This window comes from Onychomys torridus, chromosome 12 (assembly GCF_903995425.1).
Source record: "Onychomys torridus chromosome 12, mOncTor1.1, whole genome shotgun sequence".
NCBI lineage: Eukaryota > Metazoa > Chordata > Mammalia > Rodentia > Cricetidae > Onychomys > Onychomys torridus.
In genome coordinates, this window is record NC_050454.1 from 28483819 (window position 1) to 28505806 (window position 21988).

A 21988-nucleotide genomic window follows, 5' to 3' on the forward strand; every position below is an offset into this window, starting at 1 on the left:
AGATTCTACCCTCTATTCATATCAAGAGTCCTAGTGTTTGCAACTTGACATTTGTTGGTTTCGCCCAGTTATGCCACTTGCCAATGTCAGAACTCTGGCTCAAGGTTGTGGTTTGACTTCTACCAGCCTCAAGGACTTTTGTCATTTTAGAGATGTTCCCCCACAAAATTATTAAACTTTAGTTAGTTTAAAGAAAAATAAAAGCTGGGCTAAGATTGTTACTATGTGTCATCAATATTTTATTTATGTTTTCTTCTGATATTTAAAGGAATTGATACATTTGCACAGGTTCCTGTTGATCCTAGGCACTGAGCTGTCAATGCTTAATGGATAACTTTGTTGAAGTTATATCTTCTTGTGTCATGGCACAGACATAGAAGAATCATTCTTTGGTCTGTCTGTTATGAATGGTTTATCATTTTAGAACAAGTACCTCATTTCTACATTTTCTCCCCACTTCTGTCTTTTTGTAGAACAAATCCTTTCACATTATCTATAGTCTTACGTTTTTCTTCCTGCCCCCAGTGGATATTTTAAGAATGATGGATCTGTCTGAGTTTGGAGATGCTGCAGCCTTTCTCAGAGGAAGTAAGGATGATCCTCTGTTACAGTCCCCAGCCTTTGATGGTAAGACTGTGGAAACTGCTGGCTTGAGTTCATGTTATTACTTCAAGTGGCATAACTATTTAAATGATTGCGTTGACCCATTGGTTCTAGAAATGAACTTATTTGAATGGTGTGCAAGCAGATGCTATGAATCTTTGAATAATTGAAGACATCAAGGGTCCAAGCCAGTAATAGAAAAAGAGAGTGACTGGGAGGAACCCCAGTTCCATATCATATTTATGAAGCTCTCAGGATAGTATTCTCTTCTAGGAGTTGCCTTAGGTCAAGACTTTCTTAAAACCTCTAAATTGTCGGCAAACACATATTTTAGCAGGGAGAGGACTATGACTTGGCTCTGTACACTGTGAAAAAGAAGGAAGGAAATGATGGAGGCTGAGAGGCTGGAGGTAAGAATTGGTCTCTGGCTGTCTTCAGACATTCTTGCTGTTTGAACCTGGCCCTCTGGCACAGGTCAGCAGGGTTTCTCAGCCAAACTAAAAGAAAGATCATTTAGGAGACTGACACTGGGATTCACAATCTCTTTGTGCTGCAGGCAAGGCCAAAGGTTAATGAGGATTTAGCTTCAAGAAAAAAAAAAAGGCCAAGTTCTACATTAAAATTTCCAAGTAAATGTAACCTTTGCCCTCATTCTTTTTTATATATCTGGGCTGCATGACCATTCTCTACATTTTGCTAGTTAGAGATTTGGAAATCAGATTCACAGTGTGGTTTGACATCAGGTCACCTACATGTCTTAATTCCAAAATTATTTAACAGTGCACAATAAAAACTGAACATTGTTCTGGCACCCAGAATTAGTCAATGTTAGACTTCAATGTAACCAATTAAAATTAAAGCCAATTATGAAGGAAATTATATTTCCATCACAGACCCACCAGTCCTGGATCAGCTCCCAGTTTCCCATCCTTGTATTTCATTAGTGTGATTGTATTTCAGAGTAACTAATTATAATCTTTTAAATCAGATACAATAACAGAATAATCCCCAAAAGCAGAGTGGCCATGAAGAGGCCTATCACAAGCAGTTAGGTAACTAAGACAAGATGGTGATAGTGGTACTAGAGAAAAATCAAAATTGGACCAGTATAGTAGAGATAATTGGATCATTCATTTCATAGAGTCAACACTATAAATGATTGCTTAAAATAGAGTGATCAACATAATCTTAATTAATTTTATTAACATACAATCCTCCTTTATGGGTATTCACTGGCAGCAAAAAGATGAACAATCACCAGAAGTTGTCTATCTCTCTGGGCTAGGTGACAGTAGAGTTTGTGTATAGAACTCAGGCCAAATGGAAACAGTTTGACCATGAGTGTTGCCAACAGTTTTGGCTTCCAGTTCCCTGTTCTTGATCATCTATTTTATATTAGACTAAAGCGCCTCACCTTACTGAGCCTTCTTTTACTCACCTGCCAAAGTTAGATGAACAAAGAACACTTGTTGTTATTAGGACCAAATAATGCTATCGGTTTGAAAATAAGTATAGTGTAGTATAATGATACCCAGAAAAGAAACCTAGAACTGCTGGGTGTCAGGGAGGAAGACCAGTAGCTTTAGAGGTAAATATAAGAAGAAAATCACTCCAAAACCAAATAAAGGATTTTTGTACTGTAAGAGATTAAGTATCTATTTAATAAGACCTCAAGTTTGAATATAGTTTAACCCCAATTTTATCTCATACCACAGAACAGAGCCTCATAAGAAATGGTACAGAGAAACAACACTGGTCACTCTTAAGCTTGTTTGTGATTGGTTTTAATGTTTTACATCTCTTTATGCATCTCAAAATGCTGACCATCTTCATATTATATAAGGTATTTAATTAGAGTTGGTTAGCTTACAGGAAATAATATAGGTAAAATATCCTTCACTTGTACATTTGAAACTATTGCCTGACAACTTACTAACCAGGGCAGTGCTGAATTCTAGATGAACCGATTCAAATGCAGTGTGCTATCTGCATTTGCAACTCTGCATTATTTATGACTAAAAGGAATTAAAGGTTGATTTATTTAATCTACTTCATCTTTTAAAGAAAAGTTGCTGTCATGGACTGGGTCTCAGAGAAAGGCTTCTGAAAATTCTTCACTCCTGCTGTTTCTGGGATTGTTGAAACAAAGAGCTCATCATGGGGCAGGAGGTGAGCCCTCCTTGAGAGAAGCTCCAGAGAGAGAAAAGTAGCTAAGCACTTGCTAAAGGAAGCATGAGATAATGGAGGAAAACTCAGTTAGGAGGAGAGTAATTTGATTTCTAGAGTCATTATTCTAATTACTGCTAATAATTAGCTATGCCACCATTGGCACTGTGGGCAAGTCTTATCCTACTTCAGAGATAGTAGAGACAGAGATTGATAGATAGATAGATAGACAGATAGATAGATAGATAGATAGAGAGATAGGTGATAGAGAGATAGATAGAGACAGAGAAATAGAAATAGAGAGAGAGGAGGATAAGGGAAAGAAAAGAGGGAGGGAAATCATCAAATTTCTTTCAAGTGATAATATATTTTTCTTTTTTTTGGAGCTGAGGATTGAACCTGGAGCCTTGCGCTTGCCAGGCAAGTGCTCTACCACTGAGCTAAGTCCCCAACCCCGATAATATATTTTGAAATGCATAGCCTTTATGTGCTAAACAGATACTTTTCAGAATCACATGTATTTTCATACACTAACATAAAAACATCGTTGTTTGCATAAAGGGATCAAAATAATAAGTACAACACAAAACCGGCATTAAAAAGCATAAACAAGTAGAAAGGCAATGACAACTGAGTTACAAAGGATTATCAAATCTGCTAACAAAGCAATTTTCAGGGGAAGTTGCTTGTGATTAGGGAAAGAGAGAAAGCAGTGCATTGTAGATTGTCATGGCAAGAAAATAGTGAGCAACAAAGTTCTGTGCAGAGACAAGGATGGTGGTAGAAGAGAATGATACCCAATTAATTGCCTCTTTTTGTACACATTCACCTCCATGACCCGCAGCTCACCTTTAGGGGAACCATCTGATGAGGGCCACATATCTGAAGAAATGAAATATCTGAAACTGTTGTAACTCATATATTAGAGAAGTTGGTGGTAACCTAGCTGTCATTCCTGTTAGTAAGAGTTGAATGGGGTTCTCATTAATGCTCCCCGCTTACCCTTTTTCTATTTGGGTGAGAACTCTTGTAGCATGCTAAAACTCATTTTCTTTGAAGAGCATATTTCCTATTCATCTTAAGTGGTTACTTACCTTGGGTGGAAGAGAATTTGTTAAGTATTTAAATGAACCTAGAGAGGCATTCTCATGTATTCACAGGACTTCTAACTTATTTTACCTGAAAGTATTTTATGGTTTAATTACTTTTGTAGAAGACTTCTTCACTTAGGGATAAGGCATTGAGTGAGGGGACAGAAGAAGGAAAATTAATATATGATGGTAAACATGAGTCAATTTTATTATATAACAAAATAATGGACATTCTCCTTCTTCTATCTCTTCTTAAATTTAGCATGTCTTTCTCTTATTGGACTTTCATTCAAAGATTAAAACATGATGTGTAGAAATCCTAAGTCAGAAGTCCATTAACACATAGGTTTACACGGATGTAACCAGATAATTTTTGAGTGAGTTTTTTTGAGAGGACTTGGGAAAGAATGAGATGATCAGGAGACTATCCAAGGGTCTAGTGTTGTGCAGTATAGGATGGTGTAGGTGAGTTAGGTAGAGTTTTCTTATAATATAATGATATTGGCAGACCTCTGCTTGCTGAGGATTTTCTTGTTCCTTTACAAATATGCATTGGCAAATAGTCATGGTTAGCATTTATGTTTTTATATAACTTCCTGACTTCTTATATTGATGACTCCAAGACTTAGCAGAAACAAAACTGCATCAGAATGAAAATGTTCAGTGGAGATTCCCTTAAATACTGTAGTTAAAATCTATATTTTCTCTCTAGGGAAGAAGAAATGCTGGGTTCATGATGTGAAGAACGTTTACATTGAGGCTGAGGTTAAAGAAAGTGATGATGATGGAAAAGTACTTGTAGAGACTAGAGATGGAAAGGTAAAGAAGGCCTTATTCCTTCTGGGGTTGTCTGTGTTACTGTCTAGTGCATCCACTAAGTCTATAGACAAAAGAGTGTGATGATATGCATAGTGGAAATAGAGAAGGAGATATTTGTGTGTGAGAGACAAGATCTCTCTAGGTAGTACTGACTGTTCTAGAACTCACTGTGTAGACAAGGCTGGCCTTGAACTCACAGAGAATCCTCTTGCCTTTGCCTTCCCAGTTCTGGCATTCATGACATGTGCTAAAATATATCTTTTATTTTCCTGTTCTTGGCAGAGTCTGAGAGTTAAGGAGGACAGTATCCAACAGATGAACCCTGCAGAGTTTGAAATGGTTGACGATCTGTCATTGCTGCTTCACCTCAATGAGGCATCTGTGCTTCACACCCTGAGGAGACGTTATGACCATTGGATAATCTATGTGTGTATATCAACTTTACCAGGAAAATTTCATTTGGAACTCATATTAGCTATGCCCCAACCTCTTCCGGTGATATTTTACATTCAGTTCACATATCCTCACAGGAATATCAACTGGGAAATAACTATCTCAACATTTCTTTAGCTTTATCTTGTCAGCATGCATTCATTTCCTGCAGAATGCCATACTACATCTAAATATGAAGCTTAGAACCCGAATAGGAAGAGTCCAAATGCCAGCTCAATTACTTATTAGTTAAGGTTGTCTACCCCATTAAAAATGTTTCTGCAGGAAAATGTATTTGATATGTTGTTCTTCCAACCCAGTTTTGTGTAAACATAAAACCAGGACACGCTTGTATTAGTATGTATACAACACTTACTTGTACAAACACAAGTAGGCTGGCATTAGAAATGGATAAACATATAGTCACATGCACACATTCCTGTCTGTGTAGAGAGAGATAAGCAGTCATTGGGCACTTCCATGGCAACCCGTCTCAGCGTTTTCAGGAAATAAGAGTTAAGGCTCTCATGTCCGTTTGTTTATGGCCATAATTGTTGCCCTGCCTGTCAGATACTTTATCACTTTAGCAATAGCCTGTGTGCTCTTTGAAGAAATGCTTGATTTTCCTATCAAATGTTCAATGAACAATTAAGTAATGAATCAGTTAATACAAAAGATAGAAAAGCTGGACATGGTGGTGAATGTCTTTAATCCTAGCACTCAGGAGTAAAAGGCGGGTGGATCTCTGTGAGTCTGAGGCCACCCTGGTCTACATAGTAAATTCCCAGACAGCTAGTGCTATGTCCAGAGACCCTTTCTCAACAAACAAACCAACCAACCAAACAAACAAACAAATGATATAAATACTCCTCTTATGGGCTAGGAACACTGCTAAGTCCAGATATAGACAGTAATTTGCTAAACATGGACTTGAATTTGTATTCCCTGTGTGTATATCAACTGCTTTATTCATAGAGGTCCAAGAGTACCTTAAGACTGTTCCTGACACTGTGAAAGACACTTCTGTTTGAAGGACAACATAGCAAGCCCTTAGGAGAAGATGGGGCTCTTGGCTTTCATGGCACCTAGTCCTTGTTGCTGAGAAAGCAATCTGTGCAGTCCCAGGTGAAGACAGCTTTCTCCTTTGCCCACATGTCCCCTGTCTTGTTGAACTCCCTGATGCTACCTTTCTATAAAATGGGATAGTAATGCCTGACTCTATATATTAGAGGATTAAATTTTAAAAAATAAATAGAACAGATAATTCAGTGCCTGTCACCAAACTAGCATTTGAGAAACCAACTGATTTCTTCCACAGTCACTAAGCTCCTGGTGGTTCTTCTCTTTCTTCTAAACCTATGCATTAGAAGCAGCACTGAGATTAGGCTCAGATGGTGGCAGTAGGGATCCATTATCATCAAGACTGTTGATATGCAACCATCCTAGTCTTCAACTTTTGACCTACTAGGTAACTGTTTTAGCTTCTCTAAAGATTTGTCTCTCAACAAAATTGCCACTGAATGGGTGGTTTGAAAGAATCCTCATTCATATACAGTACTGAAGGACATTAGTCTTCAATAAAGTAAAACCAGCAGGGTCTTACTTCTTTCTTGTGGAGGCTTTAGAAGAAAAGGCTTCCTCTTCTTTGCTGGCTTCTTAGTGCTACTGGTTGGTGTTCCTTGTGGTGGTTTCCCCTCAATCTCTTTGCAAGAGTTACATGTGGGGGATCCAGAAATGGCTCAATGCTTTACAACACTTGAAGATTTTGCAGAGGAACCAGGTTTGGATTCCCAGTAACAACACGGAGGTTCACAGCTATCCATAACTCCAGTATCCTCTTCTGGCCTCTGCTGGCACCAGGCACATATACGTACACGTGCATGCATGTATGCATGCAGGCAAATGCTCATACATTTAAAAATAAAAATAAAGACTTATATTTGTCAGATATTTTAGCAGTTAGTGTATCTTCGAGAGACCGAGAGGTAATCCCAGGTCTTAACGCCTGCCTAACCCAGATCTGTCTGCTTCTCTTAGAAGTCCCTTCTCCACAGGAATTCATATCTCTCCTCTTCCATGTTCCCTTACAAGTAAATATTCAACTAGCCTTACCTGACAGGGGAAGCCCTGACAAGTCTGGGAGTGCAGCTGGTCTATTTTCTGAAATCCACTCTGATCTCTCCTCAGACGTATTCAGGACTCTTCTGTGTGGCTATAAACCCTTACAAGTGGCTTCCAGTATATCAGAAAGAGGTCATGGCTGCCTATCAAAGGAAGAAGCGATCCGAGGCTCCCCCTCACATCTTTGCTGTTGCCAATAGTGCCCTTCAGGAGATGCTCCGAAGTAAGTAGCTGCCCTACAAAATGAAAAAGGAAAATCTCCGATCCATGTTTTCTCCAAGTCTCCAAAGGACACATAGGCATTGTGTGGAGAGCATGGCTTCACAGCTATCTCACCTCTTGATGCCTCTGTTTCCTTCCAGATAAAATGCAGGCAATGTTGTACAGGCCTCCTATGGTTATGGGGACAATTAGTTTTTGCTTCAGAGTGAAAGAATTCATTTGTAGCACTGGGGCTGGAGGCTGGCCCAGATAATGCCCCCTGCATGTGTCTGCTCTTATTACTCAAGCGTATGAAGCTAGTCTGTAACTATTATTATGCAATGATTCTCAAAAGGCTAAAAATGTCAACCATTAGTTAGTTACTCTTTCTATTTAAAGCAAGGAAATAGGTCTAGAATTCACATGTGCGTGTTACTGGTAAAGATCAGGGTATCTGTTTTATACTGTATCTTTTAAGTGAGGGGCTTGCAAGTGTAGATGAAACAAATCTTTCTCCCTGTTTCTAAGTTGAAACTATAGGTACAAATATTGTGAATAAGTTCATTCCAGTACATAAGCTTCAATCACAAGAATATTCTAGCAGTTTTTTCATTTTCTTTCTTTCTTTCTTTCTCTTTCTTTCTTTCTTTCTTTCTTTCTTTCTTTCTTTCTTTCTTTCTTTCTTTCTTACTACTTTCTTTCTTTTTTCTTGAAGGTGGAGAGAATCAGTCCATACTCTTCACGTAAGTGTTTGTCTCATTTTATTTTTTTCCCTCTGTGAAGTTTCAGTGAAAAATAGACACCTATATTTCATTGAGAGTAGAACTTATTTGTAACCTTTGACTTGTTTATTCTTTAGATACAAAATGCATTCCAGGTAGGAAAAGATACTCTGCAAGTAGTCATAACATTTCAGTGAGTTCTGTAAATATAGTTTAAGGAAATCTGCCTCCATCATTTAAAGAGACTCCTTCCTTAAAACTGTATTGTGTAAGCAGGTTTAGTTCCTTCTCAGGGAAGGAGCTTCCAGTCTAGCAAATGATCAACTTCAAAGTTCTCTATGCTGGTTAATTAAGCAGAGAAGCTCTATTAACATGCATAGAGTATGTCCATGAAACAGATAACTTGCTGCTTTTAAAGCCATGGCACAGTACATATAGTAATATATAGCGCGCCTTTGGAGGATACCAAAAGAGGGCAAAGAGGACCTCAGAATGCCTTATTGAAGATTCATTTTGATGGAAAGAGCACTGGGTGGGCATGCTAGTATAAGCAGGTGGCTGAGACCCAAGGGGTTATGATGTGCTCGAATCTGGGTCTTCTTTTGCAATGATGATAACATGTTGTGTAATTGACCCTCTGTTGGTTTCTGTTATCTTAAAAGGGATCATAGGTTTTAGAATTATAGAGCTAAGTGGCTAGTTCAAATTCGAATCTTTGCAAATAGCATGGACTGGCTTCTAAATTTCATGTACGTAAAGGCAGGCTTAAGCGGATGTATTTGATTATCCAAGGGAAAAGAGAAAACCAAAGCACAGCTTCCTGGTGAAAAAACGGACAGGTCATTTTCTAAGGTTGGATAGGATCAGACTTAGCTAACTTTCATGACATTGATCATCAGAAGTAGTTAACCATTTTTCTCCACTTCAAATCACAGAGGAGAATCTGGTGCTGGAAAGACAGTGAACACCAAACTGACGATTCAGTATTTCGCCACTGTGGCAGCTGTAAGTGAGACCAAGAAAAAGCCAGTGAGTGTCTATAATATCATGAACGGTGAGGTGGCCTCATCTACTGAGACATGGAGACTTTTCCTTGACAAGCTATGGGGAATGAGGAGGAGGAAAGAGCCATAGAACAGTTAGCAAAGCTGCAGTACTTACTTTTCTCATTTGGTGACAAAATCTCTGATAACCGAAATTTAAGAAAGGAAAGGGCAGGCGGTGGTGGTGCACGCCTTTAATTCCAGCACTCGGGAGGCAGAGCCAGGTGGATCTTTGTGAGTTCGAGGCCAGCCTGGTCTACTGAGGAAAGGCGCAAAGTTACACAGAGAAATCCTGTCTCAAAAAAACAAAAAAAGAAAGGAAAGGCTTATTCTGGCATTCCATTTGAGGATATATACAGCCCAGCATAAGGCAAAAGCAATGGAGGCAGGAGCAGGAGGCTGGCTAGTCACATTGTGTCATTGTATCTACACTTAGAAACCAGGAAACCAACAGGAAGTGGAGCCAAGCTAAGGCTATCAAACATTAAAGTCACCAGTGGTTCAGGTTGATCAGGAAATCTCTCTCTCTTAAAGGATCTACAGGAGTGCCACCAGGTTGGGATCAAGTTTTTAAACACATGAGCCTACAGGGACATTTCACCTTTACACCACTACAAAAATATTGAAATGTCTTGTTTTTCATCTTTTCTTTACTGCCTGAGAGGATCATCAGAGCATTCTAAATCGAACCAAAAGAGTGCATCACATACTTCCCCCCCCCCCACACACACACACAGAGAGAGAGAGAGAGAGAGAGAGAGAGAGAGAGAGAGAGAGAGAGAGAGAGATGATGGCTTCCTTTGCTCTGAGCTCCTTCCATGCCCAACATAAAAACCCTTAACTTTAACCATGCAACATTTTCTATAAATGTTACCCTCTCTATTATTATTATTATTATTATTATTATTATTAATTATTATTATTATTATTAAGCTGATGATTGAACCCAGGGCCTTCCACTTGCTAGAATTTTTTTAAACCTTGGTCTCTTAATTTCATTTCTTCTTTTTGTAATAAAAGACCTTCACTAAAGTAACTTAAGGGAGAAAGGATTTATTTGGCTCATAATTCTAGGTTACAGTTATTTCAAAGAAATCAAGGTAGCGGGCACTTGAATTTGATAGTCACATGACATCCATTGTGAAGAAAATAATGAATTAATGTATGTATGCTAATGTTCCACTCTCACCTTTCTGTGCAGTCCATGATCCAGTCCATGAAATAGTGCTACTTACACGCAGAGTGGGTCTTCCCACTTCAATAACACAGCTTAGGAAAACCAAACTAATCTAGACAATCACTCATTGAAACTCCCTTTCCAGGTAGTTCTAGGTTTTATTAGGTGAACAGTTAAAATCAGCTATCACACTTAATAGCTTTTAATTCAGCTTTAGCTGCAAAGTGGGCGTTCATAGTAATTTGGAAGTCATTCTTCTAAGTAAAGTAAAATTAGGTTGTATCAAATGATACTCAGAACCGTTTGTAACCATGCAAAACTGTGAACACCTCTCATCCATCCCTGTCTGACATTGTCACTTTGTATTTTCAATTCAATGCAGGGTATCACCAGCTGCTTCTGCTGTAACAAGTAGGAACTATACCAAATTAAACACTCACTTTGCTCAGATTTTAAACTATAAAATGTTTGCATTCCCATCACCTCATCCCTTAAGTTGGTTGATAGCTGCAAGCATCCTTGAACTCTGTTTTTTCCTACATACAATTGTTTCAGTGTGCATTTTAGTTTTGTTGTTGTTTGGTGTGGATTAATTGGTTTTATTTTAACATTGAGTCTCATGATGTTACATAATGTAGCATAGCAACACAACCTAACATGTAAAACAGGTCTATGGAAATCCTTGCTTATATAGCCTTTTATAATTATTGGGAAGACAATAGATGCATATTACTGAGGTCAAAACAATATGTATACATTGTATATTCTTGAACAGCATATACTATATAATTAAACCTATGAAACAGGTCTTTGAGGATGAATTTATAAAAACAGTGCAGCTCTGAATTGATGTGGAAGCAGCTGGTCTTTCAGGGTTATTCTTTGTAAACAGCTCATATTCTTGAACAAGCAAAATTCAAAGTCAAGATCAATACTATCACTCATCACTGCTTGGTGTAACCCTCTAGAAATAGTATAAGGAAAATATAAATTAATAATGGCAAGAAACTAATGTATTGTCCTAAGACAAATTTCTAGTTCTTTTCTGTTTGTTAATAAACATTTTCTTTATTCATTTGGACTCAAACAAAAGCATTTCAAACTAATGACTGCCTAAATATTTTCTTAGGAGAAAATATATGAAATTACTCTTTCATCCTTCCGTTTTTTGGAATCTCAGTTTCCAAATCGTGTTTTATCACATTTGAAAACTATAGGCCACTAGTTATTGTGGCAGCAATGAAGCTGCTTTTGGAGAGTTTGCTTCAGTGTAAAATCCTGTTAAACTTTACTCAGCTATGCTCCTCTTCCGTGCTTTTAGGGGATTTCAGAAGATCAAATTGTACTAACAAATCTTATCTTAGAAGCATTTGGAAATGCCAAAACTCTGAGAAACGACAACTCTTCTCGTTTCGTAAGTAGCATGATAACATCTCAGAACCTATCATTTTTAGGCTATCATAAAATTCTTGTCTGAGCACATTGGTAACAGAAGTATAGAACAAGGTTTTTGACATTCCTCAAAAAGGTTTTATCAGATGTGGCTGAGACAATTAAAATTGCTTATGTCTATGTATTTTCTATTTGGAAGAGTCAATTTATAAGGGATGTAGTTATCTTAACACATTTCTTTACCTTCACTGTAGGGAAGCTCATTCAGCAAGGTATCATAATGCTTCATATAGTCTTATATTTCAGAGATTTGAAATTGTTTCTTCTTAATTTCCTATATGCTGAAGTCAATTTAGTAGACATTTCCTAATTATCTTAATTATTCTCTCTGCTCTTGTTTATGAACCCCTTTTCCTGCATATTTAATGGTAATTTCTTTATATATTGAACAAGGTACTTCAATGTGTTTTTTTTTTTTTTTTTGATAACTAGAAATCCCATGATGGAGGAAAACATTTGGAATTAGAAATCAAGCTTTATAAGTCCATTTTCATTCAAGAATGAGGGGCAGGGAGCCTCTGTAAAAGTTAAAGAAAACTGAAGAAAGCTTCATGTTTGAATATCTAAGCATAACTAAAAAATAGGGTTGGGGATTTAGCTCAGTGGTAGAGCGCTTGCCTAGCAAGCACAAGGCCCTGGGTTCGATCCTCAGCTCAAAAAAAACAAAAACAAAAACAAAAACAAAAACAAACCAAAAAACAAAACAAAATAAAACAAAAAAACAAACAAACAAAAAATAGACTCAGGCTAATTGCCTAGTTTCTGACCAAAGCCCAGTGATGCGCCATTCCCCATTTATATTGGTTTGAATGAACTTGACATTAAATAATTGCTATTTTGAAGATTTGTTAAAATACTGGTGCATGTTTTATGAAATACGAAAGACAGGAATATAGAAAAGAGAAGAAAAGAGAAAAATGTAAAGGAAAGAGTAAGGTCTGGGGACATAGCTAAATGGTGAATTGCCTGGCATGTGTGAAATCCAAGGATGAGTGCCCAGGAGAGAGACAGAGAATGAGACACAGAAAGAGGGATAATAAGAAAGGAAATAAAATGAAAAAAGAGAGGGGGAGGGGAGGGGAAGAAAGTAAAGAAAGAATAAGAAGCAGAAACGAAGAAGATGGATAAAGATGGCGGGATAGACAGGAAGACACAGACAAAAGTAAAAGATTTTGATAAATGGAAGGAAAAAGACAAAAAACACCCACCAAAAATCCAGTCAAAATTAAGAAATTGAGATAGGTTTTAAAAATTAATACTAGGTACACATGCATCTGTATTGGTTTCCCACATATATGTGTGCATATAGGCGTGTGTGTGTGTGTGTGTGTGTGTGTGTGTGTGTGTGTGTGTGTGCGTGTGTGTACACATAGGCATGTGTATGATTGTCTGTGTAGCTGCCATTGTGCTTTGCTTTCTAATATACTAGCTCAGTCCCCCTGTTGTGGCCACTCTTCTTCCCCTGCCGGAGCGATGTTTTGCTGTGGTGCTTCCTGGCACAGGAGGACATCACTAACCCATTTTTTTCTCCTACATTCTCATCCCATCAACTGGCTACCACTGTGTCTGGCATTCTGACATAGGTACTGTCAGCACCGGGCAGCCGCTATGCCTTGCTGGATTCTCCTTGTAGGTTTTAACTAAGAAAGAGAAGAGTGGACAATCACGGTGTATTTTGAGACATAAGCCAGACACAAGCACCTTGGTCTACTGAGCATGCATGAAATGAACCCCTAGCCTCTGCTTATCTCTCAGTCTTGGTTTATGTTCCCTTTTCTCTTACTTCCTAAACTACAGCAAAAGGGGCTTTTCTTTTGATTTCAACATACTTCAAATGTCCCTTTGTTAGAGCTCTTGAGTAGCTATGTACATCTAGAACATTCCACAATCATCAGGACCGTGTTTATTCTTGTTATTAGGTGTTTAATTCCTCAGGAGTTCCTTAGATCATGGTGAATAGTCACTGAATACTGGATGAGTGAGTGAACATGCTGAGAAGATTCTACATTCCTCCTTTACAAATAAGAGCACTGAGGTTCACACAGTTTCTACAGTGCACATGAAAACACACAGGTAGAAACTGGCAGATATGGGTCTGTACACAGTCATGACTGCTGTAGTGTTGGTAATCAGTGTAGCTCTCTCTAGACCAGTAGTTCTCAACCTTCCTAATGCTGTGACCCTTTAATACAGTTCCTCATGTTATAGTGACCCCCTCAAACATAAAATTATTTGAACTGCTACTTCATAAGTGTAATTTTTCTACTATTATGAATTGTAATGTAAATATCTGATATACATTATATCTGATATGTGACTCCAGTGAGGGGGTCATTCAACGCCAAAAAGATTGTGAGCCATAGGTTGAAAACTGCTGTTTTAGACATTATCTTATCCTTCTCATCTCAATACCATCTTACATTTTACTTTTCAACCTTTGGAGTATATGGTCACTCTGAGGATGATGTAATCCATGAAGCCTTTGCAATTGTTCGGGAAGTTTGGATGGGACACTGCATTCTGTTTCTACCTAGGGAAAACTCATCAGGATGCATTTTGGTGCAAGCGGCACACTGTCATCTGTAGATATCCAGATCTGTAAGTAGTTGTCACACTATCTGGCTGTTTTCTTCCAAGGTTTGTAAGACTGTTCAAGCATGAATCCTTATTTGTTCTTGATCCTTCTAGATTTTCTAGAAAAATCCCGGGTGGTTTATCAGCAGACTGGAGAGAGGAACTATCATATTTTTTATCAGATTCTGTCTGGAAAACAAGAACTTCAGGGTAAGTGTTAGACCGAGCCCACACATACTCTAGAAAAGGACAAACAGATCCCAAGGGATGGAGAGTATTGTTTTAGTAATTCTCTTGGTAGTTTTAGACCACAGCTTATTCGTCCTATAGTAGGAAACTTAGGCACTTATAGAACCAGTGGGGATGGAGTAAATGGCAACATGGTTTTTTTAATTTGCCATCAAAAGCAAGAAGAAAATTTACAGTGAATAAAATGCCTTGGCAAGGTTAAATGTGTGTGTGTGTGTGTGTGTGTGTGTGTGTGTGTGTCCGTGTCCGCAGCTGATGCAGGAGCAGTTCTTTGCCCAACAGGGCATTTTTTATTTTTTTTGCCAAGAAGAGGACAAACTCCATACGCAGTGTCTTTGATGCCCAACATCCTCTTAGGAGTATTTCAGTGCTGCCAGGAGCAATTGTGTCTCATGTCAACAGAATTCTCAGTTATTAAAACATTTAAATGCCATATTCTCTAGGTCTATGAAGTGTTGGAAGATTACCTATCCATCCAACATGTATTTCTGTATATGTAGAAAACCTAACTAACATAACTATAAATATGACAAGCATAGGTGTCTATTAAGCTGTAATTCTTGTCAACCTAAATAACTTAAAGACTAAGGCTTCACATTATGAAAATAAACAATCTGCAAACAGATGTATAGTATAGGGACAACGAACTTGAAGTTGTGACAATATACAAAAATATCTTAATCAGAGGTAGGAATGTATAGTGCAATATAACAACAATATCCTTAATATGTATTAATATACAAAATATCCTAAACAGAAGTAGAACATACATACAATGTGACAAATATAATCTGTATCAATATACAAATATTTCAAACAGGAGTAGGAACATATGTACAATATGACACATATAGTTTTATATTTGTATCAATATACAAATTATCTTAAATAGGAATAGAAAAATAATTTTGTATTTGTATCAGTATACAAGAATCCATACCAGTGCAAATTATACAAAGCTGATAGTTTCTGATTTAGTTTACAAGTAGATACAATAATGTACCTTATTATCCTATCCTATATATTTCCCCCTTTTCCTATCCAAAAGAGAATCCTGAGTCTAAAGTTTATTGTTCAACTCCTAACCCTATGACAACTTATAAACAACCCCTGGCAGATGGCAATTATCCATAGCCCTGAGAAAACAAAACCTTATGGGAGATGGGGTGTAGTTTTCTTAAAATTGTATCCTGCTGTCTGGAGGGTGATGGTATTTCTGTAGGATTCTGTAAGAAATCTAAAACATGGTTAATTCTCATAATGACTAGTTGTAACATTTGTAGCCAATCTCAGAATAGTGGGTAAAGCTTATCTGAAGTTCTGGCTAGAGGTATAAGATGATGGATTATCTTAGTTAGCCACCTTGGAACTGTCCTGAACAGTTTGTAGTCCAGAGCCAATCTTTGTGGTTTTTTTTTGCTGGCCCAATGACATCATTATGAACCAAGTAGAATCATTGTTGTGGGACCCCATCTTCCTTCTGGAGACTTCAGAGATCACTGTTAGGAAAAATTATTGTTCACTGTGGAAAACTTAAACATTATTAATATCAAAATGGAAATTTAAATTTTAGGATAGCACTAAAGAAAGGTTCCAAAGAATCAAGAATAAGTATGAGGAGAAAGAGAATTTTGACAATGGTCCTAGATTTTTGGTTTTCTTCTGTCCCACACCAGGTGGCTCTTCTGATATGAGACAGAAACTCTTTTTTTTTTTTTTTTTTTTTTGGTTTTTCGAGATAGGGTTTCTCTGTGTAGCTTTGCATCTTTCCTGGATCTTGCTCTGTAGATCAGGCTAGCCTCGAGCTTACAAAGATCTGCCTGCCTCTGCCTCCCAAGTGCTGGGATTAAAGGTGTGTGCAACCACTGTCCAGCTGAGACAGAACATGTTCTTTTAACAACATGCTTGGATTTAGAGAAGGAGAGAGCCATGCTCCAACTGCAAAGCCAGCTTTGATTTTTAATTGAGTTGAGAGTACAACTTTTCTAAGAAGTAAAGAGATATCGATGTTTAGGTAGTTAGATTTTACCCTGCAGAGAATATTGTTACCAATAGGTCTGATTTTTCTTTGTTTGTAAATTTTTTTCTGGCTAGCCTTCCCTTCTGCTTTAGATGTCTAGATGTCCAAGGTCTTTTGACTTCTTGAAGATGAGTGTTTTTATTTCCCTATAAAGACAAAAACAGAACCCCGCTCTGACCCTTGTTTGGTGAGTTTTCCTTACAACTTGTAGAATTGTCACATTGGTTGATGAGCCATCATTTCTCTTTAATAAGAGGTTTGTCCTGTTTGAACCAAATCTTTATTAATTTTGATGGTATCCATAGCTTTTCTTATCCTGTGAAAACAAAAGCAAAACCTCTTCCCCAATGTAGCACATATCTTGGTTTCCATTCTGAGGTCAACACATCTTTAAAGTACACAGGCTGATTTAACTTAGTAAATTTTTCTATTATCCAATGTCTCTCCACAGCTGTTGTTCCTTTCTTATCAGCATTAGGAAAATTCAAGGTTAATAAGGCATTATGCAATCTGTCTTTGGGGATTTTGGTTCCCCCTTTTTGTTTATTAAGCATTTCTTTTAAAGTGCAATTAGATCTTTCTACAACCACTTGTCCTGTAGGATTGTGTGGTATATCTGTAATATGTTTTATATTATAATATACAAAAAATCCTATTTCATTTTACTGGAAACATATGCTGGAGCATTGTCAATCTTAACTTGATTAGGTATACCCATTATGTCCATGAGTTCCAATAGGTATGTAATTACAGAATCAGCCTTTTCAGAACTCAAAACAGTTGCCCATTGAAATACTGATAACATATCTATTGTATGGTGTACATATTTTAATTTTCCGAATTCTGCAAAATGAAACACCAAATTTCATTTCTATGTATGGAATTTGGTTATAGAAGGAACAAGTAGGAATTTTTTTTTTTTTTTACAATTTCCATGGCTTGTTGCTGAGTGATTGCTATTGACATGTTTTTATTTATTTATTTATTTATTTATTTATTTATTTATTTATTTATTTATTTATTATGAAATTCTGAGGCCTCCAGAACACTTCCTATTAATAACTGGTCAATTTCATCATTACCTTGTGCAAGAGGATCTGGCAGACCCATATGGGATCTGATGTGTATATATAGGATGATCCCTATTTCTGATTATTTTCTTTAATTTTATGAATATTGAAGTTGTATAAATAGTGAAGTTAATTCTGTTTTATCAGGAATAAATTCGGCAGTTTCAATATGTAAAACAACTCTTTCTGCATATTGACAGTCAGCAACTATATTGAGAGGTTCTGTAAAGTCCACCAGTACCATAAGAATGACATGCAATTCTAGATTTTTTATAGAATCATAAGGGCTTTGAACCACTTTACTTAAGTTTCCTGATTTATTTGCATCAGTATAGAACATAGGGACTCCAGAGATTGATATTCTCCATACAATATGAGAAAGGACTCAACTATTTTTTTTTAATGAATTTGATTCTCTTGCCTTTGGAATAACTGTTGTTAATCTCTCCCAAAAATTTACTGAAAGCTCCTTGCCAATATTCATTTTCTGCCCATAAAGAAGAAATTTCCTCATTAGTTAAAGGTACTACAATTTCTGCTGGGCCTTTTTGTGTCAATTGATGAAGTCTTAATTTTCCTTTAAAAATCAAATCAGAAAACTTTTCCACATATGCCTTTAATTTCTTACTCTGTTTATGTGGTAGAAATATTTATTCCAATATAATATATTTCCTCTGAGTAAAAATCCCTATAGGGGAATGTGTAGAGGGTAATGTGACCAGAATGCAGTTATGCTCTGGATCTACAAGATCCACATGTGCTTCCTGTGATTTCCTTTTTCATCAGAGCCAATTCTCTCTCAGCCAAATCTCTTCTCAGCTGATAATTCTCTTGTCACCATCCAAGGTTTTGAATAAATTGCTCAGTTCATGATTTTTTTTATCCAATAGTGGGCCATAAATTTGAAATGACTCCTAGCAATTTTTAAAATCATTAAGAGTCTGCAATTAATCTCTCCTGATTTGTACCTTTGGGGGTCAAAATTTTTATAGATTTATTTTGTATCCTAAGTAATTAATAGAATCTTCTCTTTTTATTTTTGTAGGGGCAATTTGTACTCCCCAGCAAGGCAAAACTTTCTTTACTTCTTCAAACATTTTTTTTCCCAAAGTATCTACATTTGAATCAGCTAATAAGATATCATCCATCTAATGGTAAATTATAGATTATAGAAGCATGAATTATTTCCAATAGTTTTTGCACAAAACATTGGCAAAGAATGGGACTATTTAACATTCCCTGTGGGAGAATTTTCCATTGATATCTCTTAGCTGGCTGAGAATTATTATAAGTAGGCCCCATGAAGGCAAATTTTTCCCTATCCTTTTCTTATAGAGGTTTAGTGAAGAAACAGTCTTTTAAGTCAATAACTGTAATAGGCCATTCTTTAGGTAACAGAAAAGGCAAAACCACTGTAGAGAGTCCATTGGCTGAATCACTTTATTTATGACTCTCAGATCTGTTGGCATTATCCATTTTCCAGATTTCTTTTTAATAACAAATACAGGAGAATTCCAAGGGCTGGTTAATTCTTTGATATGTTGAGCATTTAGCTGCTCCTGACCCAGCTTTTCTAAGGCCTGTAATTTCTCTGGTGTCACAGGCCACTGCCCAACCCAGACAGGTTTGTCAGTTAACCATTTTAAGGGTAGGGCCTTTAGTACTTCTGAGAGTTTAACAGCAATTGTGCCCTGTTTTTGTACAGCCTGAATGGTAGGTGACTTTTCTATAGTATCTTACACTATTCTTCCAAGAAACATGAATTGGATTATGGTCTGTTTCTGAGATTGGAAGAATGTTAATCTGGGTATTCCATTGCTGTAACAGATCACAACTGCTACATTAGCAATGTATGGCCTCAGCCTTCCCCTTTGTCCTTCTGGCCCTATGTATTTAACCCATCTTATGCTTTGTTTTATCTGAGATAGGGTTCCAATCCCTAGGAACAATCTACTTCCTGAAGAGGCCAATTCAGGTGCCATGATTTTGTTGTAATTTTAGTCATATCCAGTCCTATGTCCAGCAAGCCTTCAAATATAATGTTATTTATTTGTACTTAGCTTTTATCTCTGTTCATTTATGCAAGTTTGCCAATTTATTTGTTTTATGGTTTTTACTAAAATTTTTGATTCACCTTTCAAAGCTGTTCAATCATCCAGAGCAGTATTGTTTTTTATGTTGGGCATTGGATCTTCTAATTGTTCTGGGGAGGAGTTTCCTCCACAGTGACTGGGGATGACTGCACCATGTTTGATCTGGGGGCCTGTGAGAGGCCCCCAAGTCATTTTCCAGAGGTAAAAGATTGCCTTGTCTCTTATTGATCTGTATTCATTGGTCCAATGTTGGCCCTTGCCACATCTCCTGCATAATCCAGATGATTGGGGCCTTCTGTTTGGGTCATTTCTAGGAGTACCCTGTGTACAATGGCCTGGTTTACCACAATTACAACATTTGACACTTTGATGTCTCTTTATGCCTTTGAGAATCGCCTCTCCTATCCAAACCTCATCACTATAGTTATGAGACTCAATATTGATTGTGTGTTGGATCCATTCTTTTATGGCTGCTGATCTAACCTTTAAAGATACAATCATCTTTTTGTATTCTAAATTAGCATTTTCAAAAGCCAAAGATTGAATTAGTACTTGTCTAATTTCTTGATCTGATACTGTTTTTGTTTACAGCTATAGTCAATCTTTGCAAAAAGTCAGTAAAGGGTTCTTTTGAGCCTTGTATAACCTTAATATACAGCTCAGTTGTTTTTCCTTGTTCTGGAATCTTATCTCAAGCATTTAAGGCTTCCATATGTTATATGGACAAGGTATGCTCATCAAGATAGCTTGTTTATTTACATCAGCAAAACAGCCCTCACTAAGACTTTGATCTTGAGAAATCTCAAAATCTTTAATCTTACCTTGCTGTTCAAGGGCCTTAGCTTCTTCTCTCCACCAGCTTGTCCATTGTAACTGATGACTATATTCTAATATTGCTCAGAATAATTGATTCCAGTCATTCGGAATTATTCTATTCCTTGAGGACCATGTATTTAATATCTGCCTCACATACGGTGAATGCATACCATATGTACTACTGCTTCCTTAATGTCTTTTAAATATCTCATATGTATAGGCTCACATTTACAATCTGCATATCCTTTGGGATAATTAACATTTGCTGGTTTTTCACAGACAGTAACAAGATAAATCATAGCAGGTAAAGTCACAACCTTAGGCAAGTCAACTCTAAGTTTGTAAGGTACTGGAGAGGTTAATTCCCCTCTAACTTCTTTCATCTTTACTAAAGGTGTTTATCAGCTGTAGGAGTTCCTTGGTAGATTTTTTGAGGTCACTTATGTGTACTATCATATCATCTGTGAATAATGATACTTTGACTTTTTCCTTTCCAATTTGCATCCACTTGGTTCCTTTAGTTGTCTTATTGCTCTAGCTAGAATTTCAAGTACTATACTGAATAAATACAGAGAGAGTGGACAACCTGGTTTTGTTCTTTATTTTAGTGAAATCACTTTGAGTTTCTCTCCATTTAATTTGATGTTGGCAATTGGCTTGCTATATATTGCTTTTATTACATATAAAAAGGTATGTCCTTTTTATCTGTGATCTCTCCAAGACTTTTATCATGAAGGTGTGTTGGATTTTTGTCAAAAGCTTTTTCAGTATCTAATGAGATGATAAAGTGGGTCGTTTTCTTTCAGTTTATTTATATGGTGGATTACATGAACAGATTTTCATATGTTGAATCATCCTTGCATCTCTGGGATAAACTCTACTTGGTCATGGTGGAGATCTTTTTGATGTGTTCTTGGATTTGGTTTGTCATTATTTTATTGAGTATTTTTTATCAATGTTCCTGAGAGAGATTGGTTTGTAATTCTCCTTCTTTGGTACATCTTTGTTGCATTTTTCTATCATGGTGACTGTGGCCTCATGGAAAGAATTGGCAATGTTCCTTCTGTTTCTATTTTGTGGAAAAATTTGAGAAGTATGGGTGTTAGCTCTTCTTTGAAGGTCTGGTAGAATTCTGCTCGAAACTCATCTGGCTCTGGGCTATTTTTGGTTGGGAGGCTTTTAATGACAGCTTCTATTTCCTTGGGGTTATAGGTCTATTTAAATTGTTTGCCTTGCCTTGATTTAACTTTAGTAAGTGGTATCTATCAAGAAATTGGTCCATTTATTTTAGATTTTCTAATTTTGTGGAGTACAGGTTTTTGAAGTATGACCTAATGGT

General features: G+C 36.9%; 1 protein-coding gene across 1 annotated transcript in view; it reads left to right on the plus strand.

Moving 5' to 3' along the window:
* Positions 1-539: 539 nt before the first annotated feature.
* The window catches only part of Myh15 (myosin heavy chain 15), a 131000-nt gene continuing 109551 nt past the window's right edge, over positions 540-21988 (plus strand). Inside the window, exons 1-9 of the mRNA XM_036203430.1 lie at positions 540-627; positions 4573-4679; positions 4962-5105; positions 7299-7455; positions 8149-8176; positions 9091-9184; positions 11697-11789; positions 14362-14425; positions 14516-14611. Of these exons, the coding sequence (XP_036059323.1) occupies positions 540-627; positions 4573-4679; positions 4962-5105; positions 7299-7455; positions 8149-8176; positions 9091-9184; positions 11697-11789; positions 14362-14425; positions 14516-14611 (871 nt within the window). The remainder of the gene's footprint in view (positions 628-4572; positions 4680-4961; positions 5106-7298; positions 7456-8148; positions 8177-9090; positions 9185-11696; positions 11790-14361; positions 14426-14515; positions 14612-21988) is intronic.